Source organism: Microtus oregoni, unplaced genomic scaffold (genome assembly GCF_018167655.1).
Source record: "Microtus oregoni isolate MIOR12 unplaced genomic scaffold, Mior012 000010F_ref0000083, whole genome shotgun sequence".
Lineage (NCBI taxonomy): Eukaryota > Metazoa > Chordata > Mammalia > Rodentia > Cricetidae > Microtus > Microtus oregoni.
Window position 1 is genome coordinate 44,367,267 of NW_024543069.1, and position 22,578 is coordinate 44,389,844.

Here is a 22,578-nt window from a genome sequence, read left to right on the forward strand (position 1 = left end):
TATTTTCATTTACGTGTATTTGTGAGTGTATGGCACATGTGTGTGGGTGCCTGGGAGGGTAGGAAAGGGTGTTGGTTCCCGGAGCTGGAGTTACAGGCTATAGTATGTCACTGGGTGCAAGCCTCAGGCCTATACTCCATCCTCTAGAAGAGCAATGAAGCTTCTTAATCACTGAGCCATCTGGTCAACCCATAGCCAGCGCCTTACAGTCTGAAGCCTGGATTGGGATTGCAGGGAGCACACTGACACAAAGGGTACCTCTTTAGCTTGCTCCACATGATGCAAACTGACCTTGTTCTTGCTATCATAGAAACCTTTTTCTTTTCCTGGCTATAATAACCCATGTCTATCATATACTTTAGTGATATACATATATTAAAAGTTCTTTACAACTCTTACATCAGTTGTAATCACGTATGCTCTGGGGCTATTTTTTCCCACTCCCTAGTGCCCCCCATCCCACCAGGAGGTGTTCCAAAATGCAACCAACTAGTTGGGGAGCTCAAACTTACAGATTACATGGCACGCAACAGTATGAAACCGTACTAGGATGATTTCTTATCTGAACACTGGAGCCAGGGCTGCTTGTGTGAAAGCCTGGACCTCCATTTCTGAGAAGCTCATTCTGTGTGCACTTCCCAGGAATGACTTGTGTTACAATGTATTTCTATTTTCTCTAAAAATATACAACATAAAACTTGAAAGTCCATCTTAACAAAAGAATATGAAGGCGGTAAGAATATGTACAAAGAGACTGTCACCCCAAAGCATTTAATGTGTATAGAAGTAGCTGTTTATAATGGAGTTTTAATAGTATGAAATTTCTAAGGCGTGTTGGAGAACAGACTGTATCTGTTCTTAATCCTCATGAAAGAACACCTATAATTCATACCAAACTGGAATATACAACACACACACACACACACACACACACACACACACACACACACCTCTCTTTGTCTCCCTTTTCTGTATGTGTATAGTTTTCAACAGACAATCATTTCAATCTATCTAAAATTTCCAGGTCTTTAAGAGCTACATCAGGTCTTGTCTCCACTGTAAGCATTCCACTGTAGCCTTAGCATATCATTCGTAAGCAGAGTTATAGTAACAGATCCTGTGAATGGCTTTACCAGTGTCCAAATTGTCCCACTGAAATGCCCTCCCTCAAACATAGCACTGATCATGTAATACTCTGGCTCAAGATACAAACAGTTTCCAACGGATGCATGCTAACGTGTACACTATTGCTCTGGTGTTTCTGACCCAGACATTCTCCTCTACTGTGACAACTGCATGTTTGCACCATTTGCAGTCTTGTGTGTGTGTGTTTTTTTTTCAAGTCCTCCTCTGCCTGGATTTTCTGGTCCTATTCTGTGTACTTACCTGTCTTTCTGACTATTATTCAGGTTACTAACATCCATGCCTTTCCTTTGGATCAGGCCATAGGTCTGGTCTTGCCATTTTGACTCAGTGTGATTAAATCATGGTTAATTTGGAGAATTATTGGAAAGATGCTCAATTCCAGACACAACATAGTCTTTAGAGTAGAGAGATGAACAAGCCACTATCCCATCCTCAGGAACTTTCTCAGCTCAACAGGGAGAAAAACATGCCAACAATCCTGACTCAAGTTATGACATTCAAACTTAGTACTACTGGGGAAATAGTGGCAATGGAAAAGGGGGATGAAGGGACAGAAATGGATGGTTCTTCATAGCAGGCTAGGCTGTGGGTAGGTGATTTCCAAATAGACAGATGAGCAGATGGCAGAGAGAAGCACAATGCAGTCTATTTTGGAAATTTTAGAAAATAGATGTTTTTTCCTGAAGAATAAGTTCTAATTCTCCTTTAGAGGGTGAATGGGAAATAGCATTCATGGAGTTAAAAAATATGGTAAGGGCTTAGAAAGTTCTTTTATGCTTTTCCACAAATTGTTTGTGGTTGGCCCAAATGATTAGATTACCTTGCATTTTTCCATTTATAATTTATCTCTGTAAAGAAGAACTTTGAAGGCAGACTATAAGTACACACTCTCCAGATACCGCAAGCTCCTCAGCACAGGATTTAACTTGTAGTGAGAATTGTAGGACTCTTTTATTTTCACAATTATTATCCCAGCAATTGTATGCCCAGTGTTTAAGAGAACTTTAAGCATCGGTTAGGAGAACTGAACAATGCTGAGTCAAGACAAAATAACAATGATCAGCATGTTTTGTATAGATGCTCAGGCTTAGTAGTTCTGCCTCTAGAACAATTTTATTTGCTATTATAAGACAATTTAGCATAATTTGTCTCAAAATATCATATCTTGGGGTATTTATAGTTGTCAATAATTGAATAGCCAACACAAGCATGGATTTACAATGATGGTTATTGGATTTGCTTCTCAGAACTGCTTGGGTGGCACCCTCTGAAGACTGGCCACCCCTGTCCTTCTGTAGTCTATCAAGCAGGACAATACTTATGATCTTACGACATCTTTCAATAGAGTCGTCATGTTCTGGTGGTCAATACTGAGAGATAATCTGAAGAGATGGAGGGGAATGAGAGTGACGATGGGGAAGTTAGCATGACATTTCATCAAACTTATGGCAACCCAGGGTAGTGACCCTTTATATGTATTCTGGGAGGAGTTAGAAAAGCAAAAAGAATGGATGTGGACAACCAACCCAAGAATCCACTCTGATGAACAAAACCCACTGAGCTACCTACTCATGCTGAGGGAAGAAAGAAAAGTAAAAACCAGTATGATTTGGGGAAATCTAGGCAGACACACATAGGAACATAAATAATTTGACAAGAGTACGTGAAGGTGCTGGTGACAGGAAAAAGAATCAAGGTCTGAGGCGATGGCTCAGTGAGTGAAACGCTTGCCATGCAACCATGAAGGCCAGGTCTAGTGGTGCACACTTGTACCTCTGGAACTGAGGAGGTGGAGGCAGGAGAGCCAGTGAGCACCAGGTCAGTGAGGGAACCTATCTCAAAAGGGGTGGACAGCATCTGAAGCACGGCATCCATATGGACATGCACATATGTTTAGCATACACACTGCATACATGTCAACATCAGCACACATGTACATGTATAAATAAACATACAAAAAAGAAAGAAAAGAGATCAAATAAGAGACACTGAAGAGCATGGGCTAAAAAATAGTAATACTCATTATGTCCTTGAATGGTTATTTGCCTCCTGATTATTTCATTGGGTTGCTAACACCTGACACCATGTGCATTCATTTTTGCTTATTGTTGGCCATGGTGGTAGGTGGAATATGTGTCTCCTGTTTATAATATCACTACCCATGATCTTATTCTCTTATTTACAGGTGGAGAGATGTGTCCCAGTGGCCTTGCTGTCCATATTGTTTGTCTTTGAGATGAAAACAAAAAGCAAGAGCCATCTAAAGGATAGTGAATCCAATAGCAAATGGGCAGGCAGGGCATATACAGGCCTAGCAGTGCCTCATGCTCTAGGTGACAGAAGCTAGGCCGAGAGACAGCTGTAGACTACACTCTGAGAAGACCTCAACTGGTCAGTGACCTGTGTGTGATTTGTATTTAGCTAATATTTCTCATGTTTTGGTTTGGAGACTCAGCCCCTTCCTGGTCTTCATGTGAGAAACAGTCTGGATCCACGCATAGTGCTAAGTATCTGTAGTTCCAGCTATGCCTGAGGCTGAGACAGAAGGATAGCTCAAGCACAGACACTCAGGGAAAGTACGGGAACAACCTACAGACTCTATCTCAAAACAACACCAACAATACCAATCATGTCTTACATTAGTCTGGGGATGTCACTGACAGCCACTGTCCCGTCGTGTGTCTCACTCTCCCCATCTTCCTCCTCCTCCTCACTGCTCTCTGACTCTTCACTGGAGGAGGAGTAGTCCGTCACCTTCTTCAGTGGGCGGTTTGTTTCTTCAATCCGGAGTTCTCTTAATTCTTTAGCTAATGCCGTCAGGTCCTATGAAAGAAAAGTTTGTAAGTGCATGAAGTGTAGGTGCAACCAAAGCTGTATCTCCCAGCCAGTCATTGCTCCAGCTTAAGCAACAAGAAAAAAAAAAAGAAAGGAAGAAGCTCAATAGAGAACTGTGACAGACACAGTTACTGTATGGACGTAAGACAATGATGTTTGTGTGGAGAAACTAAGAGGCGGGAGATGAGATAAATTCAAACTTTGTTCAAAATCAATAGCTAGACCAGGACTAACAGTGCATGTGACGTGTGTGTCAGACTGGGACTGACTATGCGTGTGCATATGTGTGCATGCTGTGCCATGTGCATGCGCATACATAGAAATATTGTCTTTCTTTCTCTTTTGAGAGGATGAGATTGGTCACCCTCAGACTTGAATGGGAAAATAAAGGGCATTAAAATTTGTTCCCCAAGTATCGTGGAATTCCCGCCAAAGCCCCAATGATGGCCTTTCCTCTCTCGTGAAGGCTACTGGACCATAATCTAGACGCAATTGTAAAACAGAACAGTTGCCAAGGTTCATTTGGTGTGAAGTCATTCCCCAAAGAACAAAGGTACCACATCAAATGACAGCCCACCCCAAATCCTAGTGTCACTAAAATTTAGAGCCACAGGAATACGTCAATCAAGAGGAATGACAAACAAACAAACAAACAAACAAACGATCAGTTCTCTTCCAGCACGACAGGTGTTTTTCATCTTTAAGTTTTAAATTCCAGTCACCTGGCAGAACCCCTCACAAGAATGCTGAAATGATGTGTAAACACCCAAAGGAAGAGATCATTTTCCATGAGTGTGATGAAACCCTTAGCCTTATGGATGTGATGAGGCAGGACTTGGTCACCAGGCATAGTGCAAGACAGTGTGCTGAACGTCTGACTACCTTAATGGGCATGCTTTCAGAGCAAGGCGGAGGGAGGCAGTTCTGCAGAAGCATGGCCGCTCTACTTTGCATGGGTTAAACTGCCCATGGCACGAAGCATGCAGATGAGGAAGAAGCAATTTGACATTGGTCTTACCATTTCTCCCTATTTAGGGGCCCATGTGGGGACCAGAGCATTCAGCGAGAGACAGGGAGTTAGGGAGAGAGAAACTCATTGAAAAAGACTAAATCCCACATTTTTCCCCCCAAAAAATAATTGGCCATATTCTCTCTTTATTTCAGTTCAGAAATGTATTTGTCCAATTCACCTGATGTATGATTACGTCACCTCAGTGACATAAGTGCTCAATCCCAATCAGAAGAAAGATTATGATAAACATGCATAGCTAATGGTAGTTATAATTTTGAGAATCCCATATGCCATGGCATTGCTGTACCGCGGTCACATGGCAAGCACCGCTGTTTTGGTCAACACTCATGGGGCAATCACTTTGATGCTTCACTAAAATTTAGGAAATGTTGTCAAGTGAACGAGTCAGAATCATTTCCTTTTAATATCATGTCTCAAAAGGAAAGTCCTAATGTCCCGAAGTCACCTGAACGTCCCATGAAGGGGAGGCTTCTGGAAATCCCAACTGCATGTTCTACCCAAACACACACTTGCTGGGGCTGCCCATGCATGCACACTCCCTCAAACACACAACCCCAGTCTCCGCCGTCCGTGAAAGTGAATAGAGAGTTGGATGCGAAAGGCTTAACGATGTTTGAAGAAAACATTATAGAAGGGGAAAGCCCCGCCCCCCCCCCCACACAGAGAATTTTACGCACATTTATTTCTAGTTTCTTAGGCAATGCACCCAAACCAGGAAAGGCTAATAGCTAGCTTTCACCCTTCCGCGTATTTCCTCTTGATTGCTGCGGATACATGTATCTCTATCAACAGAAAGTGTATGAAGAACATGCTAGATGGGCACAATGGGGACAAACTGTTGACAGATTGTCAAGACTCGGAAAGCAGGAGGACAGGGTGAGCTTCCCAACTAGCAAAAGTGACAGATTAGACACAGTTATTGCATATTTAGGTTTTTTTTAAAAAAAGGTAAGACTATCAATGAAAATAACTAATATTTAAAATTTTAAATATTAAAAACTATTCTTAATTATGATTTAAAGAGAGAATATGGTTTAAAGAGGCTTGTTTCTACTATCAGAAAGTCTGAGTAAAATATAATACTACCGCTATGACTTATTTAAATTAATGATACATTTTCCCCCAGGCATGGCTTCCTTATCTCTGACAGTTCAGAACAAGATAAGACAGAGAGATTTTTAAAAAATCCAATCTGTTTAGAATTATTAAGTAGATCCATAAGCCAGTAACAATTTCAAGAAAGTTTCACTTTTTAAAATGACCTACATTTCCCTAAATACTTTATTTATCAACGCTTTAGAATTAAGATCTGATTTATAATTTTGGTTTTAATCAGAAATTTTTATTTCTGTGTCATTAAAAAGCTCTTTCATGAAACATAAAAATAATTGCGAATCTATTTCAGTTTAATTGGCAACATCTTGGAGAGTGGGACACAAATGAAAATTTCAAGGTAGCAATAATGAGTAATCAAGAGTAATGCCCTTGAACGAAATTAATCTCCCATTGCCAGCAGCCTTAGTGGTTAGCTGAGCTTTTGTTCCTCATATGCTCACGATGAGGGAAAATGGACACAATCAAAGTTGCAGGAAATAGACATGATGCAATATTGTCACTGATGGGTTCGGATGCATTTTCATACACTTTGTTCTCTGACAACTCCAATTTCCTCCATATAATAAGCCTTTTATGGTAATTTATTGCTTGGCTGTCTCAAGCCTGCAGCTAAGAAGTGTAAAATGGGGGAATAGAAGTGCTATTTAGCAAATATTTGAGAACGTATTAACTAAAAAAGAGATGTGGGCCAAATACTCCATTTCTTCCCACAGAGCTATTGTGAAGGCAGGAGGGGCTCGCATCCAAAGGGGGCTTGGACGAGGCATTTCTCAGCTTCTTCATGCCATAACTTTTCATCCTGGTGGGCTTGTTTCATCTGACGGCTACAGAATGCCTTGCTTCAAAATATGCTCATTTGGGTTTCTTTTTTTTTAAATTTTATTTATTTATTTATTTATTTATCTATCTATCTATTTATCTATCTATTTATTTATTTATTTAAGATTTCTGCCTCCTCCCCGCCACTGCCTCCCATTTCCCTCCCCCTCCCCCAATCAAGTCCCTCTCCCTCGTCAGCCTGAAGAGCAATCAGGGTTCCCTGCCCTCTTTTTGTTTGAAATAATATAACTGATTCAAGTTTTCCTTGCACTGGTTGAGCCATTATATTATTAGTGAATTTTAATCTGATCTTTTGTTTCTGTGTTGCATTTCCCCCCTTCTTAGGAAAGCAAAAGGAGAGACACAGGGTGCACCCCCCCTTAACTTCAGTGGACTCATCTGAAGGAAAAAGAGTCCAGCTTACTAATCATTACGTATATTTCAACCCATCAATGGGTGATTTTAGAATTGCTCAGATTTTTCTTTACCCCAATAAAAACCTAACCTCCACACCCAGAGTTTGCTTCTGCACACAGACTTCATGACACACATTCAGTTATGGGAAGGTAAAGGGTGTTTGTCTTCAAAAGTTGTCTTAAATAACAATGTTGCAAAAATTTCATAGTACTTTAGAAAGTAATGCTAAATTAATATCAACCTTTGGGATTTATTGCTATGAAAAATTAAACTACTGAATTACCAATAATACAAAATATGTTTTTAAAAGGTGTTTAAAGACTTATTTGAATTTCATTCTGGGTCATCCAAACAGGAAAACAGCTACAGAAGGAAAGTCACGGGTGACAGAGCTGGGCCCAGGGGACCTCTTACTGTGAAGGACTGCCCGGTGTAGGATGTTTAGCTCTGCCCTTTTAATGTATGGACAAGCTGCCAGTAGCTCCGCCTCTACTTTCCAGTGTAACAACTACAACTAACTTCAGATTTTGCTCATTAGCTCCTAGGTGAAAGCAGAGTAGCAACCAGGGCTAGGAGCCGCTGGAGTAGGCAGGGCCACAGGAGTTGCTGGGGTGGGAAGGTCATCTCCTAGGTTCTGAGTGGTTCAGGTCACTGATGCTCAAGGGTCAGAGCTGTCAGTTTACTGAGGGCTTTTGCCCTGATGTATATCCCAGAGATTTTGGCATGAGGGTGCCTATTCCTCATCTCTATCTGGTGTGGTGAAGCATACCAAAATCAATGAAGCGATTTACCAAAACCTGAACCATCCAGGGCTAACCAGATGAGACCCAGGAGAGCCCTTTTCCTTATGACAGCCACCTCCATATCAATGTCTGGACCCTTAAATTGTTGATAGGAATACTACTTTATTGACAGTTACAGTACCCAGTACCAGAAAATAATTTTCTTTCTTTACCTGGTCTGGGTGACTAGTTAAACAAGTTGGGATAGCCCCACCATCTTTGCTACCATAAGGGAAAGCAAGGCCATGGTGCAGAGTGATTATAGACAGTCCCTGCTTTAGACCCGTGGGGAGCAGCACTATCAGCAGCGACACCTTCACTAGGAGCGGGACTTTCTGACTCACTATGAATGTGTGGTGGTCACAGCTACGGTGAACAACAGCTTTACAGACACAAACTTCTTTATTCGCAAAGTTAGTTCTGTGTCTATGGCTCAACTCTGAACAAATACTTTCTACTTTCAAAAAATGTCTTTGCATGCGTGCCCTTAAGGGCCCAGACAAGTTTGTGGATAAACGTGAGTAGCTGTTTTTATTCCCATTCTTCAGATCAGAAAACTGACCGAGATTACGAGAGTTATCCTAGGCAGCGTTCACCGAGGGGAGCCAAACTTCAAATGTAGCTGCTGATGCCCGAAGCCAGTGCTTTTTCCATATAATTTCAAAAAAATGTCCTCTGTGGAGCTACAGCCTGGAAGCCATCATAGTAAACCTCCCATTTCATGCATCCAGGACTCTGCAAGGCCTGTCTGCTCAGAACGGTTCTACCGCACTCTGCTCATGCAGGCCTGACAAACAGCGAGGCGGCCATACTCAGCAAGCTATCTCCAGTGGACAAAGCCATGTGCTTCTCTAGTAGAAAAACATCTACACAGATGAGGAACTCAATCACTCCACTCGCCTGGGCTCAGTAGCCAAGGCTGGTGTTGCTTGTGATGGTTTGGCTGCCCCACAAAATTATTCTAACAGCACACAGTAACTCCTCGTTCACAAATCACACTATACATTTGGGGTATGTAAGAATTATGTCTCTGCTTTGTTAGAAAACCACTGAGGGCCATCTCCTAGTAAGGATGCTGAATACGGGTTTTTATCAGAAGGTGCTGAACGGAGAAACCACAAATTAACAAAACACTAGTACCTGCTGTTCGCCTGATTGGGACATTGGGAAAACAATGTTTTTACTTAGTGAAGGACTCTAAAGCTTTTTATGGCTACATACGAGGGTCTTGGGCTAGCTTCTTTAGAATGCCCCCCCCCCCAAAAAAAAGCAAGGCTTTCCCCACAACCCCACTGGCCTCCTGTCTGCATGTCAACATCGGGAAATGGGCTTAATTGTCACATCTTGTGAAAGCATGGCTGAGAAAGGGTAGTACTGACCTCGTCTATAGCTTTCTTATAGCTCTGTGACGAGAGGAACCCAGTCCCGAAGAGTCCATAGGCAGGAAAACGCCGAAAGAAAAGAAGTAGAGGAAGCCATTCCCGAAGAGTCCACAGGCAGGGAAAAGCCAGAAGAAGAGAAGAAGGTTAGACACAAAATTGGTATTGTTAGTAGAAAACTAACACAGACAAATAGGCAAAGAGAAGTGAGAGCCAGGGCGCTGCAAATGCCTGTCATTATTACTTAGCATCCTCCTTACTTTACGATGATAAGATCAGCAAATGAAAGAGACATTTATGAACATGACAGTGACTCAGAACATCCAATCTGCTTTTCTGCTTTCAGACAGCGTGCTCTTTTTCCTTCCTTTCCTTTAGTTTTAGCTCTATCTATCTATCTATCTATCTATCTATCTATCTATCTATCATCTATCTATCATCTATCTATCATCTATCTATCTATCTATCTATCTATCTATCTATCTATCTATCTATCTATCATCTCCATCCATCCATCCATCCATCCATCCATCCATCCATCCATCCGAGACAATGTTTCATGCATCCGAGACTAGCCTTGAACTCATTATTCAGCTGAAGATGACTTTGAACTTCTGGTCCTCTTACGCATTGGTATTAAAGGTGTGTACCATCATGCCTGTTAATGAAGTGCTCGGGATCAAATCCAGGGCTTCATGTGTGCAGAATGAGCACTTAACCAACTGAACTATACTTTAACCCATACTCTTCCTTCCTTCCTTCCTTCCTTCCTTCCTTCCTCCCTCCTTCCCTCCCTCCCTCCCCCCCTCTCTTTCTTTCTTTCTTTCTTTCTTTCTTTCTTTCTTTCTTTCAAGCTATTTCGTGTCAGGTCCAAAGGAAACTGCACACCCCCAGATTCTTGCACTTCTACCAAAGCAGTCAGAAAGGACAAATGGCCATCTATGGTGACTATTAGCTTGCTGGCCTCCAAGCTCCCTTATTATCACACTGCCTGTGGTTCCTCTCAGGTCTTCACAGCCTGCCTCCTGTCCCACACTCCTCAAGTTCATGGGTTTCCCTGCCCAGCTTCTCACTCCCATACAACGCTGCCATTTCAGTTACATGCCCTCTCCTGTCTTCTCCTCTTGGCTCCTCCCTCTTGCCTTTCTCTTGGCATCCTTTGCCTGAATTCCCTTTGTCCTCCTCCTCTCTCTCACTCTCCCCTGCTCTCCTCTCATGGCCTGGTTCACTCTGCTGACCACCTTGTACTGCTATCTCTCCCTGCCCTGGACTCTTCCAGGTGCCCCTGGCTACACTCTCTCATATCTACAATAGAAACCTTCTCCTCAGCCACACCTTGGAGCAGTCAGTCCTAAATTTATACATCTGATGCTGAAAGCCTCAATTTATACACTTGGGTCCTTCATGGTTCAGCAATGGCTCTGGATTTCAAGTCTCCAGGCCCTGTGTTACACCACGCTTACTAAGTTTTGGTTCAAACAGACCAGTTCATAAGGCATGACAAGCAGTGAAGAACCAGCCTGCCTCCATCTTAGTCTCAGAGGCCATCTTCTAGTAAAGACAGACTAGGCTCATTTCTGTTTATGATTAAATCTGTTTCTCAAGTACGAGCTTACCCCACCTGGAACCTTAGCTACAAATGGTTCTGTACTGCGTGTTCCAGGAATGTCAATCTACCTGTGTTTCAAAAAGTTGTTTAGAATCATCTTGCAACCCCACCTTTGTTCCAAAAGGTTCTATGACCACCTATGGCTACCTTGTTATGACTACCTATTGCTATGACCACCTTGTTCTGCCTACCCTGCCACCATGTCTTTGTGTCAGGAAGTCATTAGGACTGACTTGTTATGATATTGTGCTCCTGTAATCAAGCCCTCTCCCCCTGACCTATGAAAGTCTTGCCTTCCTCACATTCCATGCTGATGTCTTAACCCCTGCCTGAGGCCGTCCATGAACACAAATTAAAAAGCTTGCTTTAGTGAATTTGACTGTGATGACTTGAGTTGGTGGTCTTCCTCCTCCGACCTTTGGGATTGATAGTCGCTGAAGACAGGGATGACAGGTCACGTGTGGAGGGTGGATGGCAGCAGTTTACAGGAAGAGCCTAAGTATTCCTGACTGCTACTTTTAACATCTTTATATCAAAGTGCTAAGCAAACACTCTGGGATTGTGTGAGCTAGTCTCATCCCTTTTTAATTTCTTACAGGACTGCTGATGAGCAACAAAGCATCCAAAGTCAACAGAAGCACCCAAGATCCATTCAGTTCCCTTCAACCATGACTTCCTTTTAGACACTTCTAGCATACATCGTTCTTATTATCCTCTAGTTTTGCTTTGAGTAGTGACTGTAACCCCAATTACTTTATCTTAGGGTTCTCAGGTAAGTGAAGACACAGAAATTCTTAGGAAGGCTAGCACTCACAGCTGGTCGACTGGGTCGGGTGATGTCTCTGGATTCTTCAGGTTTCACCTTGGTAGGTTCGTGGGGGAGCACAGGTGATCCTTCTGACTTACTGTTGGCTAGAGAAAATAAGAGGGACAAGAAAGAGTGGACATGGCTCTTAGAAAAGGCTGCCTCATTCTGAGTGAGTGACTCACTAGGCAAATCCATGTATTCGATGGAAAAACAACAAATACTCAAAAAAAAAAAGTCAGACAGCTGAGGCCTGAAACCCAGAAGCCACAGTAAAAATAAAAATCTGCAGTCACTACCAAGTGCTTTCTGTGTACTAGGCACAGTACTAAATGCTTTCTCTGTTGATTATTGCAATTAATCCTTGTTCCAAGCCAATGGTCTGGCACTATTTTCTTATTCTCCAGATAAGGACAGATTCAAAGATGACACCCCTAGCTCAAGGTGAAGAATAAAATGAGTTTTGTTTGATGGAATGAGTTTTAAAAGAAGCTGAGGAGTGACCTGAGACCTTTAAGGAAGAAAGAATGATACAGGAACAGGAAGGTGTTGATAAAGGTGAGGGACCCAGTAATAGAGTTGGGGATCCAGGCTGGGGGAGGCCCCCTGCAGCCAGAGTGAGAGATGCCGTGTTATAGATGTCACATGTGAGGCCCCCTGCGGCACAGTGAGAGATGCCGCATTATGTATGTCATATGTAGAGCAGCAGGCAAATCATGGCTGCATTTGCTAAGGGGCCACGAGCTTGTCTTAAGGGAGAGTGACCCACCAGCTTGTTAATAGTTATCAAATCGTGCTTCAGACAGCCTGTTCTTACTTATTGTGAGCACATTTATTCTCTGAAGGAAGTGACTTAAAAAGAGGGAATTTTGACTAGTTAGAACAGGGGTTTTCTAGGTATTAATTAATTGCACTATAGTCTTTCCCTAGGTCTCTTCTTAGTGAAAACTAAGCAATGATGACGCTTTTGAACTAAATATCAGGCTATGTTTTTCTATTTATCTAATGGGAACAACCAGAATAATCAACCTTGTGACTTTAAGGCAAAAGTATTCTCTTCTGTCTTGTGAATTTACTTTATATTGACTTTTAGGAAATGTCATTTTGAGAAATACCCAAGATGACGAAGCATGCTTGGAATCCTGGAAGGGATGACTGGCGCCATGGGAACAAGACAGAGGGGTGCATGAGACCGAAAATGAGGAATCAAATGGAAGTGGACATTTGGGGACCTAGAAAGTTACCATAGACAGGATTGTTGCTTACACTCTGATATCATATGCACAATTAGGGACTCTAGCCCAGTGCCGTCAGAAGACACAAACATAAGATAGCAGACAATTTGCAGTATCACACAACAGTGGCCACCTTGACAGCAGAGTTAGGAAGCAACCTCTCCTTTCCTCCCAAGCAGAAGAGGATGGAGGAGTTAAGAGGATGCTTACCCCGAACTCTGGTTCGTTCACTAGATCCTGCTTGTGACCCAGGCTGAGAGCCTCCTTGGGAGCTGGGCTGGGAGCTGGGTGTGCTGGAGCTGGAGGAACTGCCGCTGCTGGTCCTCTGCAAGGGGCTCTCCAGGACAGGCTCTGTTCTGCGGAGATCAGGATTGCTGCAAGGGCAGGAGGACACAATGGCCACAGGTCAACACCCAACACAGCAAGGCCCCCACTCAACCACTCAGTAGCAAGAAAACAAACAACAAATAAAAATGAGATAAGGACATAAAGAGACATTTTTAAAAAAGGACATACAACAAGCCACATATAAAAATGCTTAGCACCACCTTACACTTATTAAAGTGATTTTCTCAAAAAGAGGAATGTTAGCCATTGCTGCTAAGAATGCCGAGAAGGAAAGCCTCGTCCTCTGTTGGTGGGATGCAAATTAGTATATGAAAATTATTATGGAGATTCCTCCAAGAATTATAAACACATTTACTACATGACCCAACAATTCAGCTTCTGGTTATATTGCTAGAGAAAATGAGGTCATTGTGCTGAGAAGATGGTGCATTCGTTGTTGCATAGATGCATTCAAAGCAGCAAAAGATAGAATCAGCATGCACAGACTGATAAAAATGCAATATATTTTATATATGTAGCAATATATGTTCTATACATATGTCAACCACACAAGAAGACATGCCCTGCATGATCTCACATATGAAAAGGCACAACTCAGAGTAGCAGAGCTGCAGTGTGAATTATTAGCAGCTCTAAGGTTTGTATGGGAACTGTGAGATGTTAAGCAAAGAAATGTTTCAGTTAGACAGGATGAACAAGCTTTCAAGATCTATTGTACAGTGTGGTGCCTTTACTTAATATGTAAGCGTAAAGTAGAATTTTCTTTGAGAAAGGATCTCATTATATAGATTACTGTGGCACCACATCCAGCTTTGAAGTAGATCCTAAACGTTCTCGTCACAAAAATGCTAACTATTTGAATTCACTTCACAGTTTATTATGACTATTAAAAATCACATGGTACATATAAATATATGTTCTTTTAATTTTGTATACATTACTTAGATTATGGGTGCTTGCTATTGGTAGTGACTCCTGAAGTCCTAAAGCAAAGGATAAATGGTGGAAAGGCAGATGCTGGTGGGGTAGAGGCTGGGAGGGTAGGTGCTGGGAGGGTAGAGGCTGGTAGGGTAGACTCTGTGAGGACAGACGCTGAGAGGGTAGAGGCTGGGAGGGCAGGTGCTGGTAGGGTAGACTCTGTGAGGGCAGATGTTGAGAGGGTAGAGGCTGGGAGGGTAGAGGCTGGGAGGGTAGAGGCTGGGAGGGCAGGTGCTGGTAGGGTAGACTCTGTGAGGGCAGATGCTGAGAGGGTAGAGGCTGGGAGGGTAGAGGCTGGGAGGGCAGGTGCTGGTAGGGTAGACTCTGTGAGGGCAGACGCTGAGAGGGTAAAGGCTGGGAGGGTAGAGGCTGGGAGGGTAGGTGCTGAGAGGGTAGAGGCTGAGAGGGTAGAGGCTGGGAGGGCAGGTGCTGGTAGGGTAGACTCTGTGAGGGCAGATGCTGAGAGGGTAGAGGCTGGGAGGGTAGAGGCTGGGAGGGTAGAGGCTGGGAGGGCAGGTGCTGGTAGGGTAGACTCTGTGAGGGCAGATGTTGAGAGGGTAGAGGCTGGGAGGGTAGAGGCTGGGAGGGCAGGTGCTGGTAGGGTAGACTCTGTGAGGGCAGACGCTGAGAGGGTAAAGACTGGGAGGGTAGAGGCTGGGAGGGTAGGTGCTGAGAGGGTAGAGGCTGAGAGGGTAGAGGCTGGGAGGGCAGGTGCTGGTAGGGTAGACTCTGTGAGGGCAGATGCTGAGAGGGTAGAGGCTGGGAGGGTAGAGGCTGGGAGGGTAGGTGCTGGGAGGGTAGAGACTGGGAGGGTAGACCCTAAAAGGGTAGAGGATGAGCTCCAAACTCAATTCTTGGGTCAACATACTATAGTACTAGCTCTGAGATGAGGAACCCTAGCAAGAGGTCTTCCTTTAAACAGTTCTCTCCATAAAACAAAGAAAAACCAACCTATAGTTCACAACCCCAGAGAACCTAGACAAAGAGGACCCTAAGAGAAACAAACATGCACTGACATAGGAAGGAGAAAAAGACAAGATCTCTTGACTAAACTGAGTGTGGGGGCCATGGGAGATGGTAGAAGGGGAGGCAAAGGAAGGGAGGGGAGAAGAGAAAAATGTATATAGTTCAATAAAAAGAATAAAAAATAAAAAATAACAAAAAAGAGTTTAAAATGCCAAAAAAAATCCAGTTCTTCCAGTATTTGTTGTAAACAACTCGAAATATATGAAAAGGAAGAATCAGGAACAGCACATGCAAGTCCAAGCTAGGAAACAGTCAACTGTATTTTACTATTTGGCAAATTATCAAATATTCAATTTTGTCTCTTACTTTTTTCTCCCTAACCCTGTATGGTGAGCATTTTATTGATATCTGAAAAGTGCTGGCTGTAAAATAGCCTATCATATAGACAAATCCGTTTGGTCGTTCTTCTACTGTTGGTCATTTGTGGGGCTTCCAACACATTGCTGTGATAAGCAACCCAGAACTGGCTATCTGTCTGCACACCAAAGTTCAACTCTAGTTCCTAATTTTGGAATTCTTGGTTAAAAGGTCATATACACTGTAAACATACATGTATAAGCTAATGTATAAAGATATTAGTAATTTTCACTGTAGTCTATGTGATTATGCTTCTCTATGAAATTTTGTGCATATATGTGCATGTGCAGGCATGCCTGCGTGTGTGCGTGCGTGCGTGCGTGCGTGCGTGTGTGTGTGTGTGTGTACGTGGCTGTGGTGACCAGAAGGAGGTGTCAATCTCCCTGCAGGTGAAGTTACAGGTGATTGTAAACACCTGCTGTGGATTCTGGTAATTGGACTCCAGTGTTCTGTAAGAATGGCAAGTGTTCTGAACTGCCGAGCCATCTCTTCAAGCCCCTCGCGTCCATCTTTCTTGACCCCAAAGAGCAGTTATTATTCACTCACTCAGTATTACCATAATAGAAATGGGGGATAGAATTTCGTGTAAAAATTATCATGTCTCACAATTTATTAGTTTTGATGATATAAATTTAGAATTTATGACAATATTTACTCTACGGCATCTGTGGGAAGTGGGTGCGGACTCAACAGTAAAGCCGGCTGCATAGTGACTGCTGGTGACCCGAGGAGAACCAAGAATTCTTGCTGTAATAATGACGCTCTGTAATGTACCATAGCTAATTTTCTGAGAACTGTTTGTATCTAAGGGGTTGAAATAAATTTAGGTCTCATGCAAATACCCTTAAATTAGGAAACACTCAAAATGATCAATGCTTCTTTTCTAAGTATCTTCCATGATAAACACGCTATTTTTCATAAAAAACAATCATCCCTAATCCTCAAATAGTGGCTTCTCTGCCACTCTTTTATGAAAGAGTGGTGATCAGGGAATTATTAATGAATTTCTAAATTAATTGTAAAATTTATTACTAACCAAATATATTATAGACCAAGAGTGGTGGGTGGCACTTAAGTTTCTTATACTGTTGGATTTTATGGAATGATGACATTATCTTCATTGTACTAAAAATATATTGAGAGGATGGTGCTGGTACAGACTCTGCAATGCTCTCTCATGTCGTGTGGTGACAGCCAGCATTCAGCTACTTGTTCTATCCCATTTGCCTTCGATGCTTCAGTCAAAATTTGGTTGAATCACATCTAAACTGAGTCTTGTTGGATCAAAATGAGGGTTGGAGAAGGGGAGGCCAGGAGCTGTACTGTCAAGTGACACCATCGCCATGGCAACGAGATATATGTGGTAGAAACCAGAGTTAAGAGCAACTCCGAAAGCAACGTGAAAAGAGACTGTAAATGCCATTGGTGTTTGGGAAAGTGCACATACGTTAGGGGTCGTGGGTGGTGGTATAGAGGAGTGAGGCATGCTGGGACTTGGGATAGCATCAGAAAGTCTGGACATAGCCCGAGTGTGACAAAAGCTGGTGTCTTTCTTGTGCATGTGAATAGATGTGAAGCAGAGGCCAGCAAGGCAGTTCACCAAGTCTGTGGTAGGAAAGAGAAAGTGAGCTGATTGGAAGAGAAGCTTGGTTGCCTAGCACTGGCTCTTAAGGCCTGCTACCTGCCCCCCAAGGCTGGCCTGGTGTGGGTGCCAGCCTAGGAGATAAACAAGGACAGACAGAAGACTGTGGGCATGTGAGGGGTCCTGGCTATTGGCAGGACTATCTGGGATACACATGCATCTTTGATGAAGCTCAGTTTCTTCGTGTGTGAGGCTAATTAGACCCCATGAGCATTCAATGCCTGACTTAGGCCTCATTAGCACAAACCCTCTCTCCAGGTGCTGATTGCCATTCTTGCTGCTGAACTCTAAAAGAAATATTTCGTGTCTCTGTAACCACACAGACAATACGGGAACTTAATGTCTTTTCTACCCTACTTCTCTTTACTTAAAAATATGAGTAATATGAAAAAAATGCCATAGGCTATTTTTCTCTTTCTTATTATATATGTATGTATGGGCTGAGGGGTGAGAAATAAATGCTCATAGAGGTTCAACTTCAGAATTCCACTGAGGAACAGATTTCCCTATTCACACAGTAACCAAGACTACTTGGATCCAAGCATGCAAAAGCGTCAAAAATTCCAAATACATTTCTTTAAATGCTAACTTTTAATTCACATTTTTCTACGCAGCAAACAATGATGTTTTCTCTATAAGACAAACATTGAGAGTGTATGTAGCAATTATTATATCTGTTGGATTGTAAAAAAAAAAAGTCAAAGCAGAAAATGAGGATTACAAAGTGATTTTGTGTCCACAGCCTTGGGCCAGGTCTTTAATTAACTGGCTGACTGCCAAAATTCTCTTTACTTTGATGACATGGCCAATAAGAAAAAATCCTAGTCAAAAGAAGATATGTTTGGGACTGGACAGGGAATTATTTTCTGAGATTAAACATTTAGTCACTGGTCTTTTGGACTGGGTGTTTCTGGCTTAATTTAAATCTTTTCATATTTCAAAAGTACTTGTTTGAGCAAATTTTAATTTGGTTTAAGAGGAACACATGAATCAAAGCTAAACATTAAAGTGCCTAGGAGTTTTAAGATAGCAATATATTTATATTATCAATTGCAATCTTTATTTCAACTTTCCTGGTCGCACTCATAGGATGAGGCCTTTGGTACCCAGGAGCAGGTAAGACCTGCCTGTGGAGCTTGAACTTTAGCAATGCCCGGTTTCGTGGGCAGGAGACTGTGCCACCCCCATCTTCACCCACAGAGGGAGCTGTGGAAAGGATGAGATGACACTGTACCTAGATGAGTGGGGACACATTGGGGATACAAACAAGTTCCAAAGGATCTCATCCCTTAAAATATAATGAGCGCCACAGGGTAGGGGGCAATGCCTTCAAGATTCAGAGAGACTGGTACAGACCTATAAACAGCAGGGTGAGAAAGAGACAAAATGGTGTCTTGTCGATTAGTGAGTGAGGAGTTGCCAGGGCAGACTATCAGAGTTCGAATCCTAGTCCTACCACTTCTTCCTCTGACACACTGGCAATATTTTTGAGCTCTGTTTACTTCAGCTCCCCATCTATAAAATGAAGGTGACGAAAGCCATTGCCTTGGAACCGCTACATGGTTTAAATAGTCAATACTTGTAATGTTAGCTGGTAAGATGGCACAGAGCGTAAAGACACTTGCTGTCTTACCATGGCAACCTGAGTTTAATGCCTGGAACCCACAGATAACCAATCCCACTATGGTATCTTCTGACCTACACCACACACACACACACACACACACACACACACTTTATTGAGTATTTGTAATGCAATGAAGATACTATGTCATTCATAGTGCTTCAAGAGGTATTTATTAAACACTAAAATAGATATAAATTGCCTCAAGAACAGAAGATAAGGTCCTGAAAGGCCTGCCCACAAATACTTGCTGTTTTCACACAGCAAAGAGGTAAGATAGTGGAGAAGTATTTCTTTGGGAAGGAAGTATACCTAGAATAGAAGGTTCTGATTTTCTTGTATTAGCCACACACACTCAGGTGCACACTCTGATTCCAGATTCTTCCATTTAGGGTACTACACAGTTACAGTTGATTCAAACCTGTTGTTTTCAGGTTGTTATGGAATAGCTCACATTTGACTGTTACTATATTACGTCTTGCCCTTGGAATCTGGGATTCACTATTTTAAGTGGAGTAAACAAAATATAAACTTCTTAACCTTCAGCTTCTGTCTGTTTTTCCTCTTTTGCTCACTCAGCACATAGTTTATTTCTTATTCATACCAGAATACTGACAAGAAGAACCACTTTCCTTGGGGGTTCTTTTCTATGTGATGACTTAGGGACCAGGAGTCTACTTTTGTTGAAGCATTACCATCTTGATCTCTGGGTTCCTAAGTTGTTCAGGAAGAGGAGAGAAGCCTTGCTGTTAAAAATAATGTATGTGTATATGTATGTAGAGTTGTGCATGTGGCTGAATGTATGAGGTGTGCTTAGGGAAGTCAGAATACAACCATAGGTGTTCCTCAGGAGTCTTCATTGGCCTGGAGCTCACCATAAGTGGCTAGAATGGATGGCCATTGAGCCCCAGGGATCCCCTGTCTATAATGTCTACTGTTGGGATTGTAAGTATATCACCATACCTGATATTTTACACGGGTTCTAGCTATCAAATTTATCCTTTCTTTAAGCAAGTTCACTTACATACTGACTCCAAGGCAAGGTAAGAAAAGAGAGGTAAGGCTTAATTTATCCCCAAAGATGTGTGTAGCCTGACGAGCATGAGGTACATTTAGACTCATGGGTCTTGGAGTCAGTCCCTGGCCATCAGCAACACTTGGTCCTAAACCACACATAGTCTTGGAATATACCATTATCATATATTAGTTAGCTTTAGCAAATGAAATAACAAATAACACAAAATGTCCTGAGTCTGTTCTCTACTAAGCTCTGTAATTGTCACTGAAATCTCTTCTAACTTTGCTAGTTTTCTCATTTCTCTTGAGACTCACTATAGCAGTATTATTTGTAATAGCCAGAATCTGGAAACAACCTAGATGCCCTTCAATGGAAGAATGGATGAAGAAAGTATGGAATATATACACGCTAGAGTACTACGCTGCGGTAAAAAACAATGACTTCTCGAATTTTGCAGGCAAATGGATGGAAATAGAAAACACTATCCTGAGTGAGGTGTCCCAGACCCAAAAAGATGAACATGGGATGTACTCGCTCATAATTGGTTTCTAGCCATAAATTAGGGCCACGGAGTCTACAATAGGTGAACCTAAAGAAGCTAAGTAAGAAGGTGAACCCAAGGAAAAACATATAGTTATCCTCTTGGCTAAGGGAAGTAGACCCAATTGCCGGGGAGAAAATTAGGATCTTGGGGGTGGGGTGGGATGGGGGTAAGGGGAGATGGGGAGAGAAAAGGTAGAAGGGAAGGAGGGGGGATTTGGGGAATCAGGAGAATTGGGATAAAGGAAAGGTGGATAGGGGAGCACGGAACCACAATTCTTAGTTAAGGGAACCACTTTAGGGTGAGCAAGAGATTTGACCCTAGAGGGGCTCCCAAGTGCCCAAGATGAGGTTCCCAGTTAGTTCCTTGGGTAGCTGAGGATTGGGAACCTGAAATGACCCTATCCGAGAGCAATACTGACGAATATCTTGCATATCATCATAGAACCTTCATCTGGTGATGGATGGAGACAGAGACAGAGACCCACACTGGAGCACTGGACTGAGCTCTCAAGGTCCCAATGAGGAGCAGAAGGAGGGAGAACATGAGCAAAGAAGTCGGGACCACGAGGCGTGCACCCACCCACTGAGACAGTGGAGCTGATCTACTGGGAGCTCACCAAGGCCAGCTGGACTGTGACCGAAAAAGCATGGGATAAAACCGGACTCTCTGAACATGGCGAACAATGAGGACTAATGAGACGCCAAGGACAATGGCACGGGGTTTTGATCCTACTTAATGTGCTGGCTTTGTGGAAGCCTAGCCAGTTTGGATGTTCACCTTCCTAGATATGGACGGAGGGGGGAGGACCTAGGACTTACCACAGGGCAGGGAACCTGGACTGCTCTGTGGACTGGAGAGGGAGGGGGAGAGGAGTGGGGGGAGGGGTAGAAGGGTGGGAGGAGGGGGAGAAGGGTGGGAGGAGGGGGAGGGAAATGGGAGGCTGGGAGGAGGTGGAAACTTGTTTTTTGTTTATGTTTTTTTTTCTTCTTTTCTTAATAAAAAAAATTATTAAAAAAAAGATAAAGTATCATGTAAATATTAAAGCCTAAGGTCTATTTAAAAAAAAAAAAAAGAAATGAAAGGAATGTTGACCGAGTATAGGAAACACAGCTTAGGAGCATGAGAGAGCAGGCAAATCCCTTGATGAATGATGGTCTGTTGGCCAGAAGCAGAAGAACCATGATGAAATGGGGAGGAGGCACGAGTCCCAGTGTTGATGACCCCGTGAAGTTTCTTTCCATGCCCAGGGCTTAGCCATAAACCCACTATAATACAAGGAAGATGACTCAAGAGAAATCTTCCAAAACCTTGTGCATTTGTGTCTTCCCCTATGATGTTCTGATCTGAGATGGACAAAACTGAACGTGCCCAGAGGGAAGAGCTTGGGGAGTGAGAGATACAGCTGAATGGGCAGCTCAGGGAAGTTGCGTGAGTGAGCTCAGATCATAGAACTTTTAAAAAATATTTATTTATTTATTATGTATGCAATATTCTTTCTGTGTGTATGCCTGCAGTCCGGAAGAGGGCACCAGACATCATTACAGATGGTTGTGAGCCACCATGTGGTTGCCGGGAATTGAACTCAGGACCATTGGAAGAGCAGGCAATGCTCTTAACCACTGAGCCATCTCTCCAAGCCAGATCATAGAACTTTTAAGTTCACTTGCAGAACTGTGAGAAGTGATGGCCTGTCACTTAGGTCCAGCCAAGAGTTAGGGCTGTTTCCATACTAGCAGCAGCACGGGAGGCAGGGCATCCCACCAGATGACTCAGTAAGCGAAGCACTTACTATGCAAACACAAAGGCCTGAATTTGGAGCCTCATAGCCACCTGGAAAGTGCTGTAGCACCATCTGTAATCCCAGG

The 22,578-nt window shown here is 42.8% G+C and overlaps 1 protein-coding gene across 13 annotated transcripts in view; it reads right to left on the reverse strand.

The window, feature by feature from the left end:
* Positions 1-22,578, reverse strand: part of Tnik (TRAF2 and NCK interacting kinase) — a 440,041-nt gene that overhangs the window by 58,781 nt on the left and 358,682 nt on the right. For 7 of the 13 annotated variants that reach the window (XM_041658945.1, XM_041658944.1, XM_041658949.1 and 4 more), the window contains 5 exons: positions 13,387-13,550; positions 11,951-12,048; positions 9,528-9,551; positions 5,000-5,008; positions 3,785-3,969 (listed from right to left, as the gene is read on the reverse strand). In XM_041658945.1, the coding sequence (XP_041514879.1) occupies positions 3,785-3,969; positions 5,000-5,008; positions 9,528-9,551; positions 11,951-12,048; positions 13,387-13,550 (480 nt within the window). The remainder of the gene's footprint in view (positions 1-3,784; positions 3,970-4,999; positions 5,009-9,527; positions 9,552-11,950; positions 12,049-13,386; positions 13,551-22,578) is intronic. The other 6 variants (XM_041658953.1, XM_041658950.1, XM_041658946.1 and 3 more) reach the window with 2 other exon arrangements.